Here is a 21,888-nt window from a genome sequence, read left to right as displayed (position 1 = left end):
ATAGTATGTAAATTATTTACATGACCGGCTGCTAGAACTAAGTTTAATAGGCTCCGAGATTCTTAACTTACTTTAAAATCCTACAGCAGACTCTGCTGCGGACTAGTCGATTTAATTCACCAGAAGTGCGAGATTGTTGTTACACTATTACGTGTATGTGTACATGTACGTGTACGTTCGAGCAGATAGCTAGCAGGTCCTCCCCTCTCACACCTCCAGTTACAACTTGGTTTAATTGGCATTCTCTGTTGATCAGGCGATTTTCACGAGAATGTGCGCATGCGCATTTTCATTTTAGATCGACGGGCACATGTTTGATCAACTGTATTCATAGCCTAAAACATTAGCCTGTTCTGTTTCTTTTCGTCTTAAAAGTTATTTTTGAAGAACTCTATCAAAATGACTTCAGAAGGAAAGAAGCTACCCTATAAGATAGGTAATATTTCTTAGACTTACTTGATAAGCACTATAATTTATAAGTTTATTGATACAGCTAACCTGGAGCTGGCTGACTTTGGTCGGAAAGAAATCGAGTTGGCAGAAGCTGAAATGCCTGGACTCATGCGTATGCGCCGCCTGTATGGAGAAGAAAAGCCATTGAGTGGTGCAAGGATTGCAGGCTGCCTTCATATGACCATCCAAACAGCTGTATTAATGGAATCTCTAATTGACTTGGGAGCGGAGGTATTTATAATTCATTTTCATTGATATAAAGTTTGGACTCTGTGCTTGCGCTTGGTACTCCTCTTCTGCTGTACATAATTATATAGGCACGATATTTTATATTCTGTCTAAGGTCTATTTTATATTCTGTCTAAGGTCGTTGGAGGGTGATTAATATGACCGGGTGGGCTGCAGCCATGTGTTATAGTTAGTAGACTAGTCGGGCGCTGCCACCCTCTGCCGTTGTATGGAAGGAGGTAGGAATCAATCCTATCCACAGCTGGCTTGTTACGCAATAGTATTATGAGTATCATTCATTCTAAGTGGCTGCTAGCCCAAAGCGATACATATGGTCACGTCTCTTAGTAAATGTAGCGTTGTGCAAACTCAGGTATATTAAGGACTGGGACCTTCAATTATTGCTGAATCAGCTAAAACGTAGCCACGCCCACGATTTTTAATATGTTTTGTGTGTAAAAATTTTGTGCAGCTACTGATCTTTTTTAGTTCTAAAAACGGTGTTCTAAACCTTCCTTTTAGCTCTTAATTCTTAGTGTAGTAGGTAGTTCAAAGGCTTAAGCAGACATATCTGCTGGGAGAGAGCCACTTCTAGAACACCGTTTTTAGAACTAAAAAAGAGAAGTAGCTGCACAAAATTTTTACACACAAAACATATTAAAAATCGTGGGCGTGGCTGCGTTTTAGCTGATTCAGCAATAATTGAAGGTCCCAGTCCTTAATATACCTGAGAAGGTAAAGTTGAGCACGTGGTAAAGTTGAGTGGGTTTGCAAGGTATGAATAATGCATCTTGATTGTCCTGACGAAGTTGTCCTAGCATAATACATTTTGTTCTCCCATCAGGTGATATTGATCGGACACTAAATTACCCATTTACCACTATAAAAAAAGAATGGTTTAGGGGAGGTACACTGTAAAAAAATTTTTATGACGCATAGTGCGTGGCTACCGTCTTTATTCTAATTACAGCACTAAACGATTAATTTTAATCTGGAAATGGTCTACATTTAGAACGGCAAATAATTATTATTGAGAACTGGTTCTTAGAATAGGGTGAAGAAATGTTAGCATTACAGTGCACACTGGTTGTCTCGAATATAGCCGCTCAAAGTTTCAAGACCTTAAACGTTTCTGAAATAGCTATAATTATGCCTCGAGGCGTAGCCGCACGAGGGATACGGTAAAGCTGACTGTGTGTGTGTCTGTCTGTCTGTCTGTCTGTCTGTCTGTGTGTGTGTGTATTCCAGCTATAACTGCTCAACGGTTGCAATGCGACGAAAACTAACAGCTTCTATAGGCTTCTAGCCACGTTCTCTTGGATTTTGATTCGTGGATTAGCAAACTAAAGCTTCTTTCTCGAGTTATGGCTAGTTTGACTCACATTGAAGGCTGTTGCAGTCTCTTCAGAATCTTTCATAGCATCATCTGTCCGCACAAACTTTCTATTCAACATATGAGTTAGCCTTGCACTAAAGCGCTAGCTTTTTGTTAGCTACAATACTCAGAAAATATCTGTTAAAACAGCTAGCTAGCAGTAGCCATTTGTGAAATTGATCTCTTTGGACACACCCTTTAATTATTCCTGTGGATGTAATGCGCATGCGCGCTCATTCCCCATGTGTGATATCCAAGATCCAGATCCAGATTCTCCTGGCAGAATCATCTTTGTCTTGAGGGCCTGGTAAGCCACAAAACACTACCATATAACAATATAGATAACAATATGCATGTACACAGGTCTTTTCTTCTTAGATATTATATACACTGAACTACAGATCCTGGAAGCATCAATTTTCTTCTTTCTTGAGGTCCTGGTAAGCCACTAAATAACAACAATAGATGCATGTAAATAAGTCTTTTCTTCTCAGTGACTTTATATAGATAAGCTAACTTTAATATAAAATTCATTATAGATAACACTCTAATACTTTTGAGCGAAAGCAAAAACATGGCGAGAGGCATTAGCACAGCGCCAGCTTGAACACTAGTTATATCTGTACTCAAAGTAGAATGTGTATCAGCAACAGCAGCATTTAACTGAGCCTGGCTTGCAGACTATTAGCCTCGATCCCAGGCCGCACTTCCCACTAGGGAAGTGGGCCTGGTATCGACTGCTTGCGCATGCGCTAATATCCCCCCGGTATCTGGGGGCTTTGGATAACATCGTTTATGCTCAGTAAAACTATGACATCACAACAAAAGGAAGTAGATAGAAAGTTCGATTGAAGGTTTCTAGCCCATCGGACAGCATTCTCTGATAGCTACCCTTAGCCTGCTATGTTAACAAAAGACTCACAGCCTGCAACAGTGTGGATGACGATCGTCTGAAAGGAGTGACGGCTGATAAGAGCCTATATGGACAGACCACGCCCGTTTAACACTAACTTTGGTGAAAGTCTACTATACTACTGCTACTGATTCTATCAGAAGAAAATAGCAGTACAACAAACCTACACAGCTCTGTCTCTAGCTAGCTAGCTATATAGCTCTGTGTATGACTTTTGGGATATTTTCTCTGATGTATCCAGTATTATAGGAATATTTACGGGGGAAAAATCCAATAATTTGGCGCATGCGCAATCAGTCGATAGTAGGCCTTCTGAAAGAAGGCCGGTGAAGGAGGCTAGCAGACTATGTGCTTGAAGCCATGCTAACTGTGTATAACTTTAGGCTATTTGTTATGATTGCGCTAACAGTAAACTAAGTCTATTTGTGTTGAGGTTGACCTTCATAACGTTGTCATAATAATTATTGTCATAACTTTATCATACTTTATCAGAAGTACCATACGTGAATCTTCGCGGTTTTAATCGAGGCTTACTTTTTAACACAATGGCTAATGCACTTGTCAATCTAATGCCCCCCCCCCATACCGAGGATAGGTGAGGATTAGACCAATCACCTGGTCTAATACCCTTACCTTTGGGCATGTTATTTGGTCTAATCCCCTGGTAGCCCCTAGTACAACATGGGGGTGATGTGGGGATTAGACCTGTATCACACTATGGTTTCTAGCGAAAAGATAAACAAATTATTTGAAGTATCAGAATTACTATATAAATATTGACAGCTATACTCCTATAGCTAGTGAAGTCAAGAAGGCAGAGATTGCTCAGGATTAAGGAACTGTAAATTTTGCTCCACTGTATTCAGCATGTGTTGGAAGGAAGCAGACATCATGTGATCTTTAATTGACCTTTGACCCAATGCATGCATCAGGTGATCTGTCTAATTCCCCTAGGTAGGGGAGCAACTTCAAGTCTAATCCCCACTTATCCCCGGTAGGGGGGAGGTGGGGCATTACTTTGACAAGTGCATAAACACATTATGTTTGTGTTGGCTCAGCAGGTATTTTAGTCCACTGCCGTTTTCACATCCTATTGTCCTCTGCTAGCTACACGGCTAGGAATTATGTTCACACGTCATTTATATGTTACTGATTTTCGCATTATTTGTACAACACTCCCGTTGTGACCCGTAATATCGCCAAGGGTTTAGCACTAGTTACTCTTGACTTGTGTGCATCTACAATCTATGTACACATCAATCATAGGTTCAATGGAGTTCTTGCAATATTTTCTCAACTCAAGACCATGCAGCTGCTGCAATGGCAAAACGTGGCATAGCTGTTTATGCTTGGAAAGGGGAAACTGACGAGGAATATGTTTGGTGCGTTGATCAAACAATCTTTTGGCCAGACGGGAAACCGCTAAATATGATCCTTGATGATGGAGGAGATTTAACAAACCTAGTGCATACAAAGTATCCGGAACTCTTGGGAGGTGATGTTACTACTACATGTATACTAGTACTGATTCGTAATTTTTATCGCCCTCCAAGTTTTATGATGTACACGTGTTTCACATACCGTATATTTCGAGGGTATAAAATTTTATGGAAAGACCCGTTGGAAAGGTTTTTGTTTTGTAGAATAGTAGCAGCATGTTAATGTTCACATCATTTGTACAACATTGCCATGGTTGTGAGACTGTCGAGGGTTTAGCATTTCAGTGCTCTTGTTGCTTGCAGGTATCAAAGGGATTACTGAAGAGACAACTACTGGAGTGGCAAACTTGTACAAGATGTTCAAGAAAGACGCTTTGAAAGCTCCAGCCATTAATGTAAACAACTCTGTAACAAAGGTGAGTGTGTGAGTGTGTGTGTGTGTGTGTGTGTGTGTGTGCGTGTGCGTGTGTGTCTGTGTCTGTGTGTGTGGGTGGGTGTGTGTGTGGGTGCGTGCGTGCGTGGAAGGGGGGTAGTAGTAAGCCAAGGCTAACTAGGTTGGATGGAACCGCGCCCGCTGAAGCGTACCAAACGGAATGCATATTAATTTATTTTTATAAAGGACATTCAATAGACAATTTATATTTTTCCGGTCTTCAGAGGAGCACCAAACCCGTCATCGCCAGTCCACAAGTTTCGGTCCCTTTAATTTCCTGACTTGTGGATAGTTCAAGGAAAGGTGGGACCACTCCCATACATGCGGAGTCCGGGTGTGACTGTCAAACCATAGACTCTATGGTTAAATACCACAAAACATGCAGTTGAAAAGCAAGCTAAATACAATTGTATTTTGTTTAGGAAGTACAACTATTGGGTAATTTAGACAGGCAAAATGTAACCCACGTGACGACATTAGTTTCTTTTATCTTTTCCATTTGTGGAGATGCTAATTCTTCTAGCTTTGTTCGCAGATTTTTAGTACCATGACGATTATTTTTAGGCTCATGTGATTGTTCTATCTGGGTGTGTATCATCTTATGTTTGGCGTTTTGTGGCTTGTTACATGTACTATCAGTGTAAGATCTAAGGACAATGTGGATTTTCCAATATAATATACCAGTATGTGTGTGTGGGTGTGATTATTAAGTTGGGTTTGGTACTTCAATGAATCGTACTGCATATGTAACACTTATTTATGGTGAGTAATCTGTATTAATTTTATTAGAGCAAGTTTGACAATCTGTACGGATGCCGTGAATCTCTTGTGGATGGCATTAAGAGAGCTACAGACGTCATGTTGGCTGGAAAGGTTAGTCATTGACACCAGATAATTGTGTGTAATTTGATTGTCAGTAGAATGATAGAAGCGATGGAATGTGCTGAGCTGGATTACCTTGTGACGTCACGGCTGGATGCCGTTGTGGGCGTTATATGTATGCACAAGTCATTGTAAAATTTATGAATTGAGACTTTACGTGTGCATTGTGTGCATGCTGCTATTCAATGTATCCCGAGCAGAACAATTTCTGCTGAACCTGCAGGGCTGCATTGAGAGGGTATTCCCCCCCCCCTCTTAAGATCTTGCATATTCATAATAGCAAGAGTAGGCATTTATACTGCTGCTAATGTTGTGTACCAGAATCGATCTAAGGCCTTAATATCCCTTTTTTCCGGGGGAGAATGCCCCTGACCCAAAATCCTGGATGCAGCCTTGATATGTGCAAGTTAGTCTTTGTTGCAAGTCAAAAGAGTGTTCAGTTCTAGAGGTATAAGACAAAAGAGGCAATAATTATGACTGGGCATAATATATGTTCATATTATTATGTTCATGACATATATGTTCCACGGGAAGCATAAAAACAAGAGACAACTATCTCCTTTCATAGACTTCCTAGAGATCCAAGCAAGAGAGCTGAATGGCTAGAGCTTCTCCAGCTAGCTGCAGGAAGATTTTTTCAAGCTAGACTAGGTTCACAAGTGTCTGGATTTTATTTTTCAGCTGGAGAGAAGCTCTAGCCATTCAGCTCTCTCGCTTGGGTCTCTAGGAAGTCTGTGAAAACAGGCAGTTATCTCTTGTCTTTGTGTTCTCACAAAGTGTGCATTTAAAGTCCACTAATACCAAAGGCGTATGAAGAGAAGAGGGCATGCAACTACAATCTATCCTATTACAAATGGGCGGGGTTTAGCGGGGTTTATGTACAAAAATAGTATTGCACGTGCACTTTATACTCTTTATTCCCTAGTGGGCGGATGGCTAAATATATCATATCCTGCTGACTCATCGATAATACGACGCATACACAGTATATATACATTGTGAGTTGCATGCCCTCTTCTCGTCATACGCCCTAGCTAATACTACCTCTTTGTGTAGAACTGGTTTTGTACTTGCACGTGGAGAACCGCAAATTCAGCAGAAATTATTTTTACAATGACTTGTGGATACAGTAGACTCTCGCTATTCCGGCTCTCTGAAGTACGGCCACCTTGATATACCGATTTGGCTTGGCACGGAATGCTAGCTATATGTTTACTGCACAAAACTCACCCTGAAGTACGGCCACTCGCTATTCCGTTTACCGGCCAGTGCTGGCTGTCCCAAACAAGGTTTTCAATGTAATTTTATACGTGTATTATGGCCGGATATGACATTTTGGGTGTGGTTTAGCAAATAAAATTGGATTACACTTATAGAGAACAGAATAATTCATTATCCTACATCAAAAGTATATAGTCATTAGATTCGAGGTAAGGTCGTTTTTAAGCCGCGGCTATTTCCTGAGCTGCAGCCACCTCGCTATTCCGGCCAAGCTGGATGGTCCCAAGGGTGACCGGATTAACGAGAGTCTACTGTAGATCTATGGCATCCAGCCGTGATGTCACAGCAATTAAAATATGATTATAAATTCTCTATGCAACTGGTCTATTACACTGTTAGCTTGTACGCATTTATATTGTCGGCATGATGTTTTCAGGTGTGTGTGGTAGCTGGCTATGGAGACGTGGGCAAAGGAAGTGCAAGGAGTTTGACGGCCTTCGGTGCTAGAGTTATCATTACTGAAATTGATCCTATCAATGCTCTCCAAGCTGCAATGGAAGGTATAATTTATATACAGTAGTTATACTCTACATTACGCTGATCTAACGCCTGGGTAATAAAATAAGTATTGGGGGGGGGGGGGTTAAATTTAGTTATCAGCAAGCCCAAGAAAACAAAAAGCAAAAAATGTATTTAACAGGAGCAGATTACGGGAGGAGCGTGTGACGGTGCACTTACACGCGCATAGGTCAGTAGCAGGCCTTCTCTTCAATCCAAGGCCTGCGAAGGAGAAAAATATGCAATTTATTTTGACGTTTAGAAGACAAGTACAGCTAGATCTCTCTAGCCAGCCTTTTCATATTATAGACTTTGTACCAGTGTCTGTTGTGCGGATTAGCATAGAGAAATCTTGGTAGTCTTTTGAACCGAGTGACAGCGATTTTGAGACAGCTTGTGTCTGACAACTACTCTATGACTAGCACTTCAGCCCTCTGCCTTTATACAAGCCATGGGCAACCAATAACACACTGATTTTCTGCTGCCAGTTTTCATCTTTATTATAAAACTGAAATACTGCTGGTCTCTTAGATGACTATAATTATCCTAGCTGAGTGCCTGATGTCGTATTACTTCATCAATCTTCTCTTTTCTAGCACTAACCACCATTCTCATTCTGTAGCTAAGAAGCTCACGAGAAATGGTAGCAGGCTACGTAATTCTACTATTTCAAGCAATGTTTGGATCACGTGGTAAGACTAATTATGCCTCGAGGCGTAGCCCAGGGATGAAAATAACAGCCGGCCACCGGCCAAAATCCGAGCATATAGCCTGCTTGGCCGTCTATTGTACTGCATGGACTGCCATCTGGCCAGACAACAAATGTGCATGCTCAGAAAATTAATTATCTGCCATGTGTGTAAAAAAGCTGAATTAGCAATAATTTGTAGAGCTCAAGATCTACTACGTAGCTAGCTCAAGGAAACTGATGCATCCCAGTGCCATTGATGCAAGCAGCTCAAAGCAAGAACCTATCCAAAGAGACAAGAAGTGGTAGTGCTCCTATGAGAAGTATCATCAGTCCTGACTCCATGACATTGACTGGCTAGACCAGAAGGACATGTTTCTACTATTAATTGGTGCTCTTGAGTTAGACTGTCAGTGGACTCACAAGGAACTGTATTTAGTTAGACTGGTTTAGCTCAAACAAACAAGATTTAGTGTATGGTTTGTATGAGTTGCAAAGCTCTTGGTGGGTGTGGTTTCCAACACGAATATTACAACCGCAAACATCTTCTGAGGGGCTCTTGAGCCAAATAGCCAAAAATTTGTCGCTATACCCTACTTTAGTCTTTCTTTGGTTGTTTCACTGTCAAATTGTGGGTGTAGTTTCCTGGCATTGAAACACGAATATTCTCAGGTATATTAAGGACTGGGACCTTCAATTATTGCTGAATCAGCTAAAACGCAGCCACGCCCACGATTTTTAATATGTTTTGTGTGTAAAAATTCTGGATAGCTACTTGTCTTTTTTAGTTCTAAAAACGGTGTTCTAAACCTTCCTTTTAGCTCTTAGTTCTAGGTAGTTCAAAGGCTTATGCAGACATATCCGCTGGGAGGGAGCATCGTGTTCTATTTAGAGTAAGTTATTAGCCTATAAAAGTATAAATGTCACTTATTGTCAGCTGTAAAACTAAGTTTTGTGCAAAATCTCACCTTTGGCCAAAGAAGTGGCTCTCTCCCAGCGGATATGTCTGCTTAAGCCTTTGAACTACCTACTACACTAAGAATTAAGAGCTAAAAGGGAAGGTTTAGAACACCGTTTTTAGAACTAAAAAAGACAAGTAGCTATCCAGAATTTTTACACACAAAACATATTAAAAATCGTGGGCGTGGCTGTGTTTTAGCTGATTCAGCAATAATTGAAGGTCCCAGTCCTTAATGCACGAGTTACAACCACCTCTTCTGAGGGCTCTTGAGCCAAATAGCCAGTATACCATACTTTAAAAGTCTGGTGCACTGTCAAATTATGTTATGTTGCTTGCTCTAGTTATTATAGCCAATGAAAAGTGAGATTTGCTTAACTGTTCCAAACTCCACATGCAGTAGTTGTATGTTGTTTAAAGAGATGTGCAGATCTCTATAATACAATTAGCTCAAAGGGCCAAAACGCATTCAGTGCGATTTTTACATTGACTTGTACAGTGCCAAAGCTAGCCAGTCACGGTAATGACTACTCAATTCCTTAAGTAACTTCTCCCCTCAAATTTGTTTAGAATGCTGGTGAATCCCTTGTCCTCGGAAAACATTTTGTAACCAATGCTATACTGTAGGTTATGAAGTGACCACATTGGAAGAAGCAGTGGAACGTGCTAGCATCTTTGTGACTGCTTCTGGGTGCTGTGATATTCTTCGGCCAGAGCATTTTGTCAAAATGAGGGACAATGCCATTTGTTGCAACATAGGCCACTTTGACTGTGAGGTTGATGTTGCTTGGCTGGATACAAACTGTGAGAAGACAACCATCAAGCCACAGGTTGGTCATAGTTCACTTTTTGTGTTCTTGTTTTGTGATTTGTGATTCTTGTTTTGTGATTGATACTTATTTAGTAGCCAAATTATGGAGCAGAGAACTCAAAATGTGATCATTTTTTGACGTTTTACATTCACTAAATCTTTTTATGTACAGGTTGATCGTTACACTCTCCCAAATGGAAACCACATTATACTGCTAGCACAGGGCAGGTTGGTGAACCTTGGATGCGCTACAGGTCATCCCAGTTTTGTTATGAGCAACTCGTTCACCAACCAAGTACTCGCACAGATCGAGCTGTGGACAAAGTCTGAGAATTATCCTGTTGGAGTGTACATTCTTCCTAAAAAGGTTTGCTGGCTTGGTTTTATGTTGGTGTGTGTGCGTAGCAAAATAAGTTACTCTATGGAAGTAAAATAGTGCTGACGATGCATAAAATACCTGCTGAATCAACACTTTGTGTGACTCTATAATTATATTCACTAATTTGTAATGTGACGCGTGGCCAACCTCCTCTGGGGGCTATGTATTTGCACGTGCTGGTGTCTGTGGTAGCAGCTTGTTAGTGCTTTCGAAAGACTTTCTCATGGCATACTTCGAGTTTGTGCAGGCTAGGGACGTATTAATTTAACTTAATTACATTGTTAATACATTGTGTAGAGTGGATCGAAAAAACTTCTGTTGTATGTGCCTATATATGTGCCTATATTTAATAGTTAACCCAACTGTACCCGAAATTATAAAGGCAGCTTGCTATGTAGACAGAATCTTGCTATGAAATTTAAACGTTTTTGGCATCTAAAAATGTGTCCTTTCTGTTCATGTAACAGTCAGGTATTTGACACATTTTTGTTTTCCTGCAGCTTGATGAGGAAGTGGCTAGAGCTCACCTTGACCACCTAGGAGTGAAGTTAACTGCCTTGAATGACAAGCAGTCTGAGTACACTGGTATAAACAAAGAAGGTCCCTTCAAACCAGACTACTACCGATACTAGAACATTTTGTCAGATGAACCGATAACTGTTGAACTAAAATTAGAAGTTTGTTTGCTAGAATAATTATAATAAGTTATTTCTTTCTCTGCATAAATGCCATAATAGCTTGCATGCACTCATCCGACAGCCATCTTTCCTCAAGCAGATCACACTCGTCTTTGTTGGCCTTCTCAAGCAAATCTCTGTCCACATTACGTAGCAGCTGTTTCGATTTCATGAGAGACTGCATAAATTAATTATAACATAACACATGATTGTATATAAATTATTAAAACTTTACCTTTGGAGGTAATTCTGCAATGCTGGTAACCAAGTCTTTGACATTATTACTGAAGGTCTTGGCTGGAAACACGCTTGTCAACAATCCTCTCTCAAGAGCTTCAGCTGAAGTTAATTTCCTACCTCCAAGTAAAACCTCGTTTGCCTAAAAAAACAGGCATGTCTTGAAACAATGCATTTACGTAATAATAATTATCCAACCTTAGCTGGTCCCATGATCCTGGGAAACAGGACAGAAGAACATGCTTCAGGACTTTGGCCAAGATTCATAAAAGGAGTATGAAAAGATGCCTGTGGACCGAAAATCAAAATGTTAATTATGCACAAGCGAGGTATACGGTAGTGTGTCTGTCTGTCAGCTCTGCTACAGCTGCTCAAGCAATATCGATGAACTGTGCAAGTGTAAGAGTTTCTAGAAACGTTTTACTTCGTGGATTTGAAAAATAATGCTTGTGGGTGCTGATGCCTCGGTGGAGGTGCCAAAGCATAAAGCTACTAATAGCTAGCTTTTATACACACATTTATATTGATGAACATTTTTAAGAATCGCAGGGAAACTCAAAGAGTGGTAATGATCGATGGTGATTGTAAAAACGATTTATGCCAAAAGTTTAGGTCTAAAATTAATAGCTAGTCAGCAGAGCCTTGCAGCTCTCTTCTCAATCTTGCAGCTACCAATAGCTAGCGTTCTAGTGCAGAGCTAACTACTAAGTAGAGTAGAAACACTCGGTGAAAAGGTTTTACTATGGACTCTTACGAAAAGGCTGCAATGGCATTCCAAGTAGGCATAACTCGAGAACGAAGCTTTATTTTGCAAATCCACAAATACAAATCCAAGAAAACATGACTAGAAGCCTATAGAAACTCTTACTTGCAATTCATTGATCCTTGAACAGCTGTAACAGTCTACACACACAGACACACAAACACACTACCGTATACTTCGCTTGCGCATGCGCACTGGGACATACAAAAATGCTACTGTTCAAGCAAGATAGACTATGCTTCTTTTCTAGTAGCCTATGTAGATATCCAGCAGGAGCTATTTCTGCATACAGTGACCCAGCTCGCCTTGTCAGCTAAATTGAGCTGTAAGGTTTCCCACTTGAACGCAGCAATCTGATTGGGCTGCAAACTGCTACATGCACTGATACCCAACCATGCGCGCAGCGTTGGTTGGACTCCGCCCAACTAGGTTCTAATATGCGCGTTTCAATACAAGGAAACCACACCCACAAATAGCTTTGCATGTGAAATATCGGTGCGTGGGAGTTTATCCCAGTTTAAATTTTCGCGTCTTCTGTCTGCCCTCGAAAAACACAAAATTTTACACCTCACAAAAATTTCTCTTATACGCCCTTGATGTTACTAAGTCCTTTTCTCGAGGTACATATTTACAGCTGAGGTGATCCTGTACCAGGAACGATGGAATTTCATTGCTCATGTTACTTGATACTTAGCCAGTTTCTCCATGCTTCATGCTTCATAAATACTAAAGTCGATTTGTGTTGAGTTCGGCCCCGGAAGTTATGTGGTCAATTATGGTTTATGCTGTATGTGGTGGACAAGTATGCCTGGGACTTCTACATGGAAAATGCAAACTTTTAACTGGTTGGAGCTTACAAGCTCTATAGCATATAGATAGAAGCGCTTTTTAACAAGGAATCCAATGGTATATGAAACTTTGAATTTCAGTGAAGTATGACAAAGTTTAGCCTTGATTCCAGGCCGCGAAGAGAAAGGTGGCCTGGTATACCTTGTATGCGCATGCGCGTACGTTACCCCCAAAAGGGGGTAATCCGTGTATCTGTGGATACTGTCAGTAAAATAAACCGTATACTATTTGTATTCTGAAGTTACAGTCCGTTACATAGAAGTATTGTACAAAGATGACTGAGTTCTTACGCTCTTTATTGTATCAAGCCAAGTCTCTACTTATAACGACACCCTACACTGTAAGGCTACAGATGTTATAGGAAAGGCATGATGTGTTCCTATGGGTCCCCTGATGAGGCTGTGGTAATATGGACCAGGCAAGTCTTCTGCTACTAAATCTTGCCTTTATGTTCGACAAGAAGTCATTAAGATAAAGAAGCTAATGATTACTCCTGAAAGCCTTTAACTCGACACTCAGGAAGTTATTCACTCAAGATCTACTGATGTATTAAAGAGTCCACAACTCTTCCCTAGCTGGCAGCTCTAGCTGTCTGGGAGGCTTTTTTGAACTGTCTCTTTGATAAACAGAGCTAGAAGAAGCAACACTGCCGCAGCATAATTATTCTACTTTGATTAGTGTCTCTGAAAGCTGCCATTGTGGTCACATTGTCATACGTATTCTTCCCTTTTGTAACTTTGTCCGTTTTTTTACAATTTGTATGATGAAATTGTTGTCAATTATTTCGCGCATGCGCATACAAGGTATACCAGGCCGCCTTTCTCTTCGCGGCCTAGAATCAAGACTAGACAAAGTTATGACACTTTATGAAGCTCGAACTCAACACAAATTCGAACTCAACACAAATAGACTTTACTATTGATTGTATTAAAGTAAACAGCCGAGGGTTAGCACTTCAGTGCTCTAGTTATAATTTAAATATCCTGTTTTCATGCAGTTGCTAGGGTATGTACTTGATAAGAGAGCTGGTCCTTCGTTAGCCTCGATCCCAGGCCGCTCTTCCTTGAAGAGAGGGCCTGGTATCGACTGTTTGCGCATGCGCCACATAATCCTCAGAAACTGGGGACTCCGGATATCATCGTATAATGCTCAGTAAAACCATGACGGAAGTGGATTGGAGAAGTGCGATTGTGAAGGTTTCTAGGCCGTGTGATAGCATTCTAATAGCTACCCTTAGCCTGCTATGTTAACAAAGGACTCACAGCCTGTAACAGTGTGGATGGCAATCGTCTAAACGGAGGGAAGGCTGACAATAGCTTATATGGACAGGCCACGCCCATCTGACACTAACCTTGGTGAAAGTCTACATGTAGACTCTATCAGAAGAAATAGCATGCTGTAACCAAACGTACAGCTCTGTCTCTAGCTAGCTAGCTATATAGCTCTGTGTATGTAGTGTTCTCTGTGTGTATATTTTTCGGGTAAATGTCAGTTTAATGGGAAATATTACAGGGAAATTATCCAATAATTTTGCGCATGCGCAAATGCGCAAACAGTCAGTAGCAGGCCTCCTTTTTGAGGCCTTGTGAAGGAGGCTAGTCCTTCGTATCTCAAGCAGCTAGTGCAGTGCAAGTGGGAGCCTTGGCACTGCACTGTCTGACTCCAGCTCTATGGGTATGGGTGGCTTTAGCTGCTGTTTGTGTGGCTTTAATCTTAGAAGAGAGGAGTCAGGCAGGGCTCAGAGTGTTTGCTAGATCAGCATTTCTTTGACTAGAGGAACGCTGGCGTCCGTTTGCTTGTCCATTATTGTAGTTCGAAGAGGTTTGGAGGGGTAGAACCACACCGAACAAACGGTACTAAAGTATGATAGTACCTGTAGCTAGCTAGCTACTGACAGAGTAAGCTTTCCCACAATCATTTTTCCTTGATAATTTGGAAGTGAGTTACCATGGTAGAGGAGTAAATGCGCAATGTATAGCTAGCCAATCACATAGGATATAAACACTCATACTATTGTTTCAAGGATTATGGCAACGTAAACCACCTCGCCCTCGGGCTTGGTGGGTTTACTGCCATAAATCCCTAAAACCATAGTATATATGATGCTATTAATAAAAACACTCAGTCAGGTGAGCAGACTCAGAATACAAATAGATCTGACAGACTACTATAATCCGTGATCACCTACGTGCTTCAAATACTGCCACATGTACATATACAACCTGTAGGCTGTAGCCACTCGAGTACAATTACTCACATTCTCAGATGCATAGACCAAGTCACACAATGCCAATGTAGTCACTGATATCCCTACTGCAGGACCGTTTACAGCAGCCACTAACACTTTTGGGAATTGAATGAAGCAAGACACAAACTCCCTACAAGACAATAATCATGATGTGAAAAGTACTACATGACTTAATTGCACAGTATGTCACTACACAGGAAATATCAACATACCTAAGTACTTCCTTAGCTTGAGCTGCCAATTTCTGGGGTCCTTCAGGTGGAATGTTTGTGAAGTTTGACAGATCATTACCACTGCAGTAGTAATTACCAGCTCCTGTGAGCATTGCCACAACAATACTGTCAATCTTTGCTGCTTCCTCCAGCGCATGTTGCACTTCCGAATACATCTGATGTCATCACATTGTGTATAATTAGCGCACAAAAGATCAGCTTATATCCTTGATTATGTTACCTGGTATGTTATAGCATTGTACTTAGCTGGCCTGTTAAGCATGATGGTTCTCACTCCATTGTTGTCAGTGACAACTATCTCTTTGTACTGAGCTAAGTCAGTAGAAGACGACTGACTGCCTGTATCAAGGCTAGTAAGCAAATCAACATACTGACAGTACTGATCAATGGCTGCAGCCTGAGGATGACAATAAGTATATAATATCACTTTAGACACATGTATACACACTGTGGTGCAATCTACCTGAGTCATATCCCCCAGGTTGTTCCATGCATCCCATTTGGCACGTCCAACGAAGTCCATCATACCTGGCTTCTTTGAGCTGCACTTGCCAATCGTGGCCTAAAAGAAACCACAGCGATAGAAAACAAGCCTACGATTACATGTCATATATCTTGCCTGCTTTGCAGGCTTTGTCACAGATAAAATATACGAGAGGAATTTAAGAAGAAAAAAGATAGCCTGCCCCGCGAAATCGCGTTATCCGCTACTGACGTAGCCAAATTTAATCGAGCATGGGCGAGAGTAAACTGCACTAACCGTCTTCCCACGCAGTACCTGAAGCGCATTTACAAGAAACCAGGCGCAATATAATGATGTAGACTTCCTTAAACCTAGCCAGTAGATCTACAAGATAAAGCATAAAAAAAGACTGGAGTACTGCTATAATCTGCTCAGAACTTGGGGAGCTAATTTAAATTGAGATCGTTAGTATGCTATAGGAAGCTCTTGTCTACTATGTATCTATACTTGACTCTGGCATAACTATATTACCAGGAGCACATTACAGAAGGAGCGTCTAACTCTGCATGGGTTTGGAAATCACATCTCGTGTGCTTTCCTAAACGCCGCATTGCCTTGTAAGAAAAGTGTGTAAGTGACCGCGGTCAGCCTGTGAATATCATTATGAACGTACGGATTTTGTATGTAGTGCAGCAGCAGAAGAGTTAGGTTGAGCCAGAAAGAGCTAAAATGAATAGCTACGTCTTTGATGGACGTTGGTATACATCATGGAAGAGACTGTCATCGGTGAGGTACAGAAAAATTATAAAAGAGGAGCACTACAATTACTTTGTAAATAAGTAATTGAACCTCAGGTCCGCCCACTTCGTTTTTCGACACCGCTGCTTCTTTTTACTGCGATGAGCTGTGACGATTGTCAAAGTAACTAAACTTATACCACACTTACGTCACCACAAATTGATCTCATTGGTCAACAGCTGTAGGATATACAGTAGACTCTCGCTATTCCGGCTCTCTGAAGTACGGCCACCTCGATATACCGGCCATTTGGCTTGGCACGGAATGCTACCTCTATGTTTACTGCACAAAACTCACCCTGAAGTACGGCCACTCGCTATCCCGTTTACCGGCCAGTGCTGGCTGTCCCAAATAACGTTTTCAATGTAATTTTATATGTGTATTACGGCCGGATATGATGTTTTGGGTGTGGTTTAGTAAATAAAATTGGATTACACTTAAATAGAGAGCAGAATGATTCATTATCTTTCATTATCCTCGAGACAAGAACCGCAAATCAGTGATTATATTCGAGGTAAGGTCGTTTTTAAGCCGCGGCTAATTATCTGAAGTACGGCCACCTCGCTATTCCGGCCAAGCTGCATGGTCCCAAGGGTGGCCGGATTAACGAGAGTCTACTGTATAGAATATTAGCATACAGCCCCAGGCTAGGCATGCACAGTTTTTCAAGTTGTTTTTTAGTTTTTTCATTTGTTCAAGAAAGTAAGCAAAGAGAAAAGAGCCATGCTTGACGGTACTAAGACTCAAAGCGACGGCAGAAACACGGAGTGCTCTCCAACAAGACAGCTAAGCTTCCATGGGTCCATGGGCGCGGTTTAGATACATTTTATCCAAGAAGAGCTTGCAACTCCAGTAAGGGACGTCGAATGGTCAACGCTTGGACCAAGGAAGCTCTTGAGCATCTGTAGGAGTCAACATGTTGCTCAACTAGCTCTTTGACGGCTGCAAAATCCGGCATAGTCTTGTTCTTTTTTGCAGTCTGCATCGTGATTGAATTGTTGCTAGGGGGAGGTCCTTTTATAGTGCTGCGGTCACGTGGTATAAGTCAGATATACCACACCTACTTGGAGGATATGCACCCTATATATCCTCCGGTATATCCTATACTTGTACGACTTTTGACCTTTTCTATGCCTTGACTGCACTATAATTATTTTGTGATATTTTTAATGTTTATAATTTTTACCGAAATTGATGTAATTACAGCGCCACCATAATTTAAGCGTCACATCAGCATCAACATAATTTTAGGTCCTTATAGAAGCGCCTACCGTTGCTGGAATTTTTTTTCTGGTGCTTATAAAAAGGCTTACATCAAGACAATCATCCTGCATCTTTGACTTCCTTCACACTTCTGAACAGTTGTCTAACTCATAGCTACAGTCAATGAATGTTGTTCACAAGTCACTCAGCTCTCACTGGTGCAGCTACATGCAAGTAAAACTGAGCTAGACCACGCCTATTTTATACTATCTGTATTGTATACTATCTGTAGAACATAAGCGCCACCATAATTTAGGCACCAGCTGGGTTGAACGCAATTTTTTGTGTTCTAAAAGATGCACCACTCAGAAGTGGAATATATTTTTTCTGCCGCTGTAATTACATCAATTATGGTATGCTGCGCTGAAAGCCTAGTTGGGCAGAGTCCAACCACGCTTGGCCAGTGGTTGGGTACCACGACAATATACGTTTTTGTTCCAACTGCAGAAAACTTGCAGCCCAATCAGATTGCAGCGTTCAAGAGAGAAACCTTACAGCTCAATTTAGCTGACAAGGCAAGATGGCTCACTGTATTTCTCCAGAGATGCAGCAACAGCATGAACAGCTCCTGCCAGATATCTAGGCTACTAGAAAAGAACCATGGTCTATTTTACTATGTATAAATGAAGCTTGAACAGTTTGAAGTTGTAGATTCTTTGTATTAAAAGGACTTGTCTTTGTTTTGAGTTTTGGTGTACTACCAATAAGATTAATTTAGACAAAACCTGTGTTATGTGTGCCTTCTCTGGTAATCGAACATATTTTCCAGAAGCCTATAGGGTAGTCTTATAGCTCTCTTTGTGCTAGATCTAGCTATTATGAAAAAAGGTTATTTCTGCCTCTACTAAATCTTGTTTTACAGGCTAAAGTATCCTTCCACTTTCTCTAAGAACTCTGGGATCTTTCTTGCACCCTAAAACAATTATAGCTATAGATCTAGTCACAGCATACATGTAATTATTGTTTCTTTATATCGCACCCCTGAGCCATGCGGTTGTCAGCCACTTGATTAAACAATATTCATACTCTGCCTCAAGTACCAGTGGAACAAAGAAGTATATTGTCGTGATACCCAACCACTGGTGAAGTGCGGTTGGACTCCGCCCAACTACTGAAAGCCAATCAAAGCTACTTCCCTGCATCAAATTTTTTATGAAAAAGGCTGAGAACCTGTAATTTACTGACCTGTACCACATCCCAGAGGAGGTAAGCCAAGGTCAACAGGGTAAGGTCAACAGGGTCACTTTTATGAAAAACATTAATCATCTTGTCCTGGGTTCGTGACCTTTGCTTGGATTATAGCAGCTACCGTTTCTGTTGCTCTTGATCGTTTATTTGCCTGCTTGGAAAGCTTGCTATACCTAGTTCTATCCAGTGCAGCAAACCAGTACATCAAAATTTATACCCTAGCTACGGAAGGCTAATTTTCCATATCCTGTGGTTTCGAAGAATATAATTAAAGGTCAAAGGTTGCAATTAAATCTGAAATCTCTTCTCTCAAGCTGTTTCGTCTGGGGCGCGATAGCTCAACTGGTTCCTGCTATGATTATGAAGAGGATGAAGTTATAGTGGTGGTGTATAAACCTAGTCTCATGAATCAGCCGCCGTTCTTTTGGAACCACCGTCTGAGCACTCTTGTCATCGTTTATGTGCCAAGACGGAATTCCGTCTTGACCAATCAAATTGCAGAAGTCCAGTCAGGTGATGAACTTGGAGGCAGCAAAGAACTGCACTTTGCTCAACGCATTTGGATAATCATTACACATGCATTACGCATGGTAAACACTTCATACATAGAAGCTGCTACGAAGCATAAGCAAGGCAAGCAGGGGTCCTTGGGCACAGATTTAGCACCACAGCAAAACACAAGTAGAGAGAGATGCCTTCGCTTGGTGATTTGTATAACAATTAGGAAATATGTGTGGGCGTAAGATCACGATTTAATTACATTCCATTGGTTTTGTGAGCAATCAACATTCCATTTTGAAATAACTTCATGACAAGAGTGCTCAGACGGTGGTTCCAAAAGAACGGCGGCTGATTCATGAGACTAGTATAAATCCAGGGGCGCGAGGGTGAACTCAGTTTTACATGTAAAACATAAGCCCACGTGATGTTTTAATTAGGGACCTTTTGACATTGGCGTACCGTATACCTCCTCTGACCACATCCTTTGCTGTAATATTTACTTCGTCTAGTCTATACCCACATATAAATCCAAAGAACACGTTCAGCAACCCATTTTTATTGGCTGCTAAATAATAACATAATAATGTACAACTAACCTGCTTAAAAAGTCCATATAGCCTCAGTTTAGCTTCATTACCAGGGTCATTGGACAGAGTAGAAACTCTGCTCTTGGCTATTTCTAGATCATTAAAAGATCCAGGGCGCATCAATACAGAGCTGGAGATACTGAGTCTGAGAGACAGGCAAGCTGGCTCTGTAAATCTTGAGAATACCTGCCTAGTGCATAATTTCATTAGAAAAGCCATTTTTATACTAGATTTAGTCTCGCGGGCCGGCTAGACTATACTTCGAAGACTGATACTGTCAGTTTTCGAAGTGTGGCCAGCGAGATTATTTTTATACACAGATTTCCAACCTTGACCTTTGATAAAATTTGGGTAGCACCAGAGTAGCATACTACTCTGGGTAGCATAATACCATGCTTTTTAGAGGCCATTCCACGAAATATAAGTGCCTCGAAAATGTTGCGCTATATGGTGTATGAGGGCCAAGGAATAACAACCCAATCTATAAGATGATCTACCGTCTTTCCTCTAATACTCTAATAGAAATGCCCAAGTCCCCATTCAATTGAGCGACAAGTAGATTATTTTTTGCTGGTGCTTATAGAGATTATAACGTGTGTCCCTAAATTGAGGCTACATGTACAACTGATCTACTAGTACTCTCTACATGTATACATTCTATTGGTAAGCGCCACTCAATTACTAATAGAAGCGCCAAACTGGAATCTCTGATTCGTTTTATTTGTGCGCCACTAGAGTTAATTTTTAGTGGCACTGTAATTAGTAGAAAGACGGTACACCATACTCCTTGGCCTTGACTAGCTGTAGGGAGTATTTTTTAATGTGTATGTTCTCACTACTGGTTGTAGTAGATATAAAACACTGGTATATACACAATGTACAAGGAATACGTTTGTCATATATAAAGCAAGAAGGTATTGGCTCCATCGAACGCTTTAGATCCATTCTAGTGCACTTGTGCATTTCAACCATATAATTATTAATCTATGTTTCAACCTCCGCTGTTCTCTTGTCGCTTCCTTCTTTTGTTCTTTGTTCCTCCAATTCCTTTTTCTTTCTTTCGGGCAAATGGAAGGAACTGTGACCTATCCTACTAAACAAAATACAAAAACTAAAAGTATGCTATAACATCGTTAATAACAATTCAGGCATACCCTCCGACCTCTTCACGCCTCACCCTCACCCCGTTTCCCGCACTCCAAACCACTTTTTAAGCCATTTGTAAGCACTATTGCACACAAGTCTTCCTTTTTTATGGAAGTTATTACTCACTGGAATACTTTACCAAGGTTTATTGTAGATATATAGTACCATACGTCTTCTTTTAGTTAAAAAAATTACATTGTTTTTTTAGTATACAGTAGAACCTCGATTATCCGGACACCTTGGTTCAGGCTGGATAAGTGAATATGCCGGATAATCGAATAGATAAACCACGCCTTGATCCACCCACTTTATTGATAAACAGCAGTGCCACATGGTTGTCTGCGCATGCGCAGAAGATAAGCAGGCATGTCTCCATGGTAACAGCTGCAACGCGCATGCGCGTTTGAGGGACACGCCCATTTTCTGATCTGATAACAAGAAAACTGCCATCGAGGTTCCGGATAATCGAGGGCCGGATAATCGAGGTTCTACTGTACGTAGCTGCTGCTTTCACACTAATTTATTTTACTTGTTGTTGTTGTCCTTGTTTTGTTAGCTTGTTTGTTTTGTTGTGTGTTTTTTTATGTTTTTTTGTTG

At 40.9% G+C, this 21,888-nt stretch overlaps 2 protein-coding genes across 2 annotated transcripts; one reads left to right on the top strand and one right to left on the bottom strand.

Moving 5' to 3' along the window:
- The first annotated feature begins 274 nt into the window (after positions 1–274).
- LOC135342098 (adenosylhomocysteinase B-like) lies at positions 275–11,064 on the top strand. Its single transcript, XM_064538792.1, has 9 exons — positions 275–436; positions 494–684; positions 4,236–4,464; positions 4,712–4,824; positions 5,631–5,714; positions 7,381–7,504; positions 9,776–9,978; positions 10,132–10,326; positions 10,839–11,064. Exons 1-9 carry the CDS (start codon positions 400–402, stop codon positions 10,968–10,970), a joined length of 1,308 nt encoding a protein of 435 aa, XP_064394862.1. The 5' UTR covers positions 275–399; the 3' UTR covers positions 10,971–11,064.
- Positions 10,975–20,408, bottom strand: LOC135342104 (enoyl-CoA delta isomerase 2-like). The gene is made up of 8 exons (XM_064538798.1): positions 20,155–20,408; positions 15,809–15,907; positions 15,566–15,742; positions 15,325–15,500; positions 15,122–15,242; positions 11,451–11,540; positions 11,251–11,394; positions 10,975–11,193 (listed from the first exon to the last, which is right to left on the bottom strand). Exons 1-8 carry the CDS (start codon positions 20,362–20,364, stop codon positions 11,044–11,046), a joined length of 1,167 nt encoding a protein of 388 aa, XP_064394868.1. The 5' UTR covers positions 20,365–20,408; the 3' UTR covers positions 10,975–11,043.
- Positions 20,409–21,888: the final 1,480 nt, after the last annotated feature.

The sequence above is a fragment of the Halichondria panicea genome, chromosome 9 (genome assembly GCF_963675165.1).
Source record: "Halichondria panicea chromosome 9, odHalPani1.1, whole genome shotgun sequence".
In the NCBI taxonomy this organism is placed as follows: domain Eukaryota; kingdom Metazoa; phylum Porifera; class Demospongiae; order Suberitida; family Halichondriidae; genus Halichondria; species Halichondria panicea.
This window is presented reverse-complemented; position numbering and strand designations above follow the sequence as displayed.